Genomic DNA, 5,103 nt, shown 5'->3' on the forward strand with positions numbered 1-5,103 from the left:
CGGCCATCCCCTGGGATGGAGAGGGGAGGTGCGGAACGAGGGGCGCTTCCCCTTCCGGAAGTGGCGGTCTCGCCACCACATCTGGACGGCTCGACTTCCCGGGCTCTGGCACTGGGAGGCACGTGGGCAGGGAAGGAGCGCCAGCTGGGGGTGGGTCCTCCACTTGTAAAGTGGCATCGGGACAAGACTCTTAGCCACGCCGACCCTCTGTAAGCCTGCCCCTCTAGAATAATAGTAGCTCCCAGTTATTGAGAACTTCGGATATTTTAAAGGGTCTGGCACCGGCGAGGTATTTTCCAGGCAGATCTGTGAGTGCCCTCCCTCCTTTCCAGGTGACTGTTCTTGAGAAGGTCTCTGATGCCTCTTGAACTGCTGATGAGTTGGAGTGTGTGGGGGGTGCCTATCTGAGGAGGCATGGGGACAGGATTTCTGAGCTGGGTCTCCAGTGCAATCCAGGCTTTCAGGTCTAAGAAGTTGGCGTCTGTCTTCTGCTTTGCCCTTTAGGGTTGTGGCTTCGGTAGTACTCAGCTTGTACCTTGAATCATAGTTAATACTCTGGAGAAAAGAATGGAGCTGCTTGGCCTACTTACTTCCGTTGCCCACCTGGCCTTACCTGGCTGCCCCACTATCTTCAGGCCCAAGATAGGGCTTCAGCAGCCATGCCGAGGTGGAGTTTACCTATTTTCAGCCAGAATCCGGAGGGGCGGCCGTGGTGGTGGTGGTGGTTTTTTCTTTGCCTGCCTTGGGTGAGGCTGAAGTGCCCATATGACCGTTAACATGGGAAGGCAGATGAGATTTGAGATTGTCTGTGGAGTCTCCTGTGCTCTGGTAAGGGGCAGATGCTATAGTATGAGGCTTTTATTTCTTGCCTAGAAACTCTGACACATTATGAAGACCCAGACCTGGGGCCTATACTGAGTCTGGAGCATGGAGCAGGAAAGGCTCCTTAGAACTTAGGTACTGGGAGAGCTTCTTGGAGGGGGTGGTTGCACTGAGCCTGAAAGCACTAAGCTTTGGGGTAAGAGTAAGACTCAGGCTTGGAGAGTAGGTTTTCTCTTTTCATATATAAGGTTTAGTGTTTTTTTTTTTTTTTTCCTGCCCTGCCCTCTTTCTGTTACAATGAATGTCCAGGTTTGGTTAGAAGTGAGGGCATAAAGTGGCATAAAATATCTTCCCAGAGCTCTCCTCTACTCACTGCCTAAAAGAAACGAGACAGTGATGTTTGCTTAAAGTGAGAGAAGGTATCCACGGGTTGCAGAGATCTGGCTCTCTCTGAAGGTTCGCTTTGGACCCAGTGGGAAGCAGGTCAGAATCCCCCTGGGGCCTGAGGAGGTAGGGTGTAATCCCTGGGCGCCTGACTTTGAATGGATAAGGGAGGTCTGGTAAGGCTGGAGGCTGCTCAAAACCACTCCCAAGAGAACAGGTTTGTCTAAAAGTGCGTGTGCGTGTGTGTGTGGTTTCCTGTGGTCTTTTGTTTCTGCCATGCAAGAAAAATGTCTTGCTCTGGAATTGTTATTTGCTATTTTCCTCTGTTTCTCTTCTCTTTCTTGAAAGGCATAAAATCTCTTTTTGCCTTAATTAGGGGGGCCAGTAGAGACATTTCCCTACGGCCCGGCGGTGTGGGGGTGGGGGTGGGAGAAGCGAGAAGCGCTAACTGCCTCTGCCCGGGCTGAGAGAGCCTTCCAACAGTGATGTCACTCCTGGCTTCAGCTCTACAGGGAGGGTGGAGCTGGTTTAAGTCTCTACCTGTGGCTCATGGTGGGTTCCAGTAAAACCTCATTAACCCAGATTGGTGGGGAGAGAGATGAGAAAGGAGAAGGGGCCTGGAAAGAATTAGTGAAAAGCTTGGATTTTGGAATATTTTTATAGAGGAGTCTTTTCGATTGCAGAATGTGAGATTCTGAAATCCCTTTAGAATGAAATATACAGGTTTCTTCAGGGAGCTAAGAATCCATATTACCCTCAAAAGCATTCTTACTTTGGGCAGGGCTCTCTGAAATACTTATTTCTCTTTCCCTTTATTAACAGAAGAACACTAAGCATAATTGATTGACTCTGGATGCCAGGGTCCTCACTGTTGTCACTGTATTAGGTTACGGTATGTCTCCTGGGTTTGCTGAGCTCTGAAGAGCACTTTGCCCCTGTGCCCGGTGCCCCCAGGTGACTACATTTTGAATTCTGGTTTGTTCTTTTCCTTCTTCCACCCCTGTCCGATAGCAGCCAAAAATGACATGAGTATGCCAAAGTGTGGGTAGCGGCTTTTCAGTTTAGTTCTAATGGGCACTTTTCTCCAGCAGTATTAAGAAACGAATCAGATGTGTTAGAATTATTTCTAAGACAGAGAGTTTTCAGCTCGAGTAAGGATCCTGCCTGCAAGTAATGTTCATGATCTGTGACATGTGGATCTGAGCTGGGACTTCTGCAGTGTCCCCTGCTAATAACTAGAATAACAAAGGCTGTCAAGGGAGGTGCTTACAGCTCCTTCCATGATGACCAGATGTGAATGACCTCTGGGTGGAAGCTCTTGATGACTCCATGTTCCTCTACCTGGCTGGAGTTGTAAGTGACTTGCCAGTCACAGGCAGCCTGGACCCAGCAAGGCCAACTCTATAAATCATGATGGGCAAGGGCCTCGAACCTAGCTCAGGTCCCATCCCCATCTGTTGACCGCGTTTATTTGGATCGTAGCGCACCTGTTTCGGTGCACCCATACTATTTGGCAGGTCCGAAACAGCTGCAGGTTAAGAAGAGCCCCAGGACCCAGTCTCACCTCTGCCACTAATTCACCGTGTAATCTCGGGTGAGTCACTTCACATCCAAGTCTTGATATCCCATATAAAGCAGATAACATACCTGTTCTCCCTGTCCTCATGCTATCATTTGCATATCCATTTCATAATGAATGCGTGAAAGTGTTTGGTAATGAAATTGCCAGAGGAAAGTTAGCTGTTGATAACGATTAGAGTTGCCTTTCATTGAGTGCTCCATGCTTTACTTAATCTTTACCCCAGATCTTTACAATCTATGTCATTGCCTTTTTTGTGGATAAAGCCTGTAGAGCTGAGCCCCGCCAAGGGGCAGAACCAGGGTGTGTGTGTGTGTGTGTGTGTGTGTGTGTGTGTGTGTGTGTGTGTGTATGAGGATATGCATGGTATGAATAAATTGATGGATTGTCAAGTCTCCCCCATGAAGCCCAATTTACGGGGCTGCCTGGATCTGGCAAGGCCCTGGTGGGTATTTGCTGTTCCATCCTAAAGAACCATGGACATGCGTGCTTTGGATGGGGGTGGGAGGGATGTTGGGATGGGCTGAGCTCGCCTAAACAGCAGATTTAGGCAAACCCAGGATTTAGGCAGCATCCTGGACTTGGTTTTGGTTCACCTGATGGTCACTTAGGGACAGGCAAGAGCTCCTCCCAGGAGCCTAGTTCAGGCAGCAGGGTGTGGATGTGCATCAGGGCTGGTGTGGAGAGGCCTGATGGGGGCCATACTGTCCCATGTTTGGATGGTACCCGTAGTTTTGCCCTGAGGGCAGCAGCCAGCCTGTGCTGTTTTTCATCTTGGGCACTGGGCAACATTTGCAGAATTAGTGGATGCTTTTTGAAGCCTGAGAGGCGGGCACCATGGCACGATCTGGCTCCCGTGCGGGGTTCACCTACCCGACCCCCTCCAGTGCCAGGTCCTGCTGCGGGAGCAACGACGGGAGGAATTGGTCGTTAAGTGATTTCTAGCTCAACCATGAGAGTTTTACAGGACAGACTATTTCCTGATTTTCTCCTTTTCAACAACCAGTTTTGGAGTCTTAGATTGAAAGTCCCCCCACCCCCAGGGCCTGCCTGAGTGTGTCTAGAGAGGAGGAATGGGATTAAGAGAGTCTGTGGAAAGAGGGCTTTTGGCGCCAGGATCCAGCACCCTGGAACAAAGTCAGCACGGTGTCATTTCCCCTTCAGCTGTTCCAGCAGAGGCTGGGCTTTGGATGGGAGTGTGTGTTCTGGAACCTCTCTCTGGGTGGGTCACGAGCGCCCTGACAGTGCCTGGGGAGGGCAGGCATGCATCTGTCTTGTTTGGGGTCCAGGCTGTAGAGGTGAGGCTACAGAGGCAAGACCCTGTGCTCTCCGGGTCACTTCAGTAGCTGCCCTGTCCAGCTCCGGTGGACAAGGGAAGCCCTTCCACAGCCCCAGGAAGAGCTAGTTTTATCTGTGTGATGTTATCAGTCCTGCGGGTCCCCAAGAAGCTGCCTTCCCAAGCCTCAAGCAGGGCCACTAAATCAGCTCCCCTGTCTTGGTGCCGTGGGGTCCACAGTGCAGGGTGGCTTTAGCTTCTCTGGAAGGTGTTCTGCTGCCTGTCAAGCTGTGCAGGTTTGGAGAACCTGTGGGTCTGGTAGGGACCAAAAGCCTTCGGAGGCAGGCTTATAGGAAAGGGGGTACAGGAGGCAGTCTCGGTGCTTTGGCACCATGCAGTCGGGAGAGGGGAGGCTGGTGGCTGGACCTACTCCTGGGCTCTGTCGTCTGCCCAGTCATCTTTCCTGTTGACTCGAACTCAGGCTTCCAGATGTGTCCCCTCTTACCTCTGGAGGCCCTTGAGGATCTCCTGGCAGCTATGGCTCCGTGGGCTGCCTAATTATATGTAGAGGCTGCTCCTCCTCTGGCCTTCAACCCTGGGAAAAACTCTTCCTAGTGACTCACCTGGGGGTTACAGCCCCATGGGGAGGCCGTACGTGTATGTATGGGGGTGGTGTGCACACGTAGATGGGGGACGGGGCCTCGAAGCTTGTGTTGCAGCTAAGGCTGAGCTTTGCCTGGACAGTCCCTTTGGGCTTCCTGCTGGTTAGTTAGGCTGCAGTCTGAGTTTTTTTTGGGAAACCTGGTCACCACCTGCCTTACAACTTCCTCCTCAGAAGCCCGGAAGCTGTCTTCCTCTCTCGGTCCCTGGCTTTAGAAGTCTGAGGAAGAGGAAGTTATTTCTACAGAGAAGGGCAGCCAGACACCTGGCCTTCCCAGTCCCAGTTTGGCCTCTGACTTTGTGGCAGGTCCTCGCTCCCTCTGCACTTCAGTTTCTCCACCTGTTCAAGTGAACTTCTTTCCCTTCTTTAGCTCTGACAGTC

General features: G+C 51.5%; 1 protein-coding gene across 1 annotated transcript in view; it reads left to right on the top strand.

Annotated features, from left to right (window-relative positions):
* The window catches only part of SDC1 (syndecan 1), a 21,255-nt gene continuing 16,152 nt past the window's right edge, over positions 1–5,103 (top strand). Inside the window, exon 1 of the mRNA XM_023528543.1 lies at positions 1–150. Within this exon, the coding sequence (XP_023384311.1) occupies positions 16–150 (135 nt within the window). The 5' untranslated portion in view covers positions 1–15. The remainder of the gene's footprint in view (positions 151–5,103) is intronic.

This window comes from Pteropus vampyrus, unplaced genomic scaffold, assembly GCF_000151845.1.
Source record: "Pteropus vampyrus isolate Shadow unplaced genomic scaffold, Pvam_2.0 Scaffold28, whole genome shotgun sequence".
Lineage (NCBI taxonomy): Eukaryota > Metazoa > Chordata > Mammalia > Chiroptera > Pteropodidae > Pteropus > Pteropus vampyrus.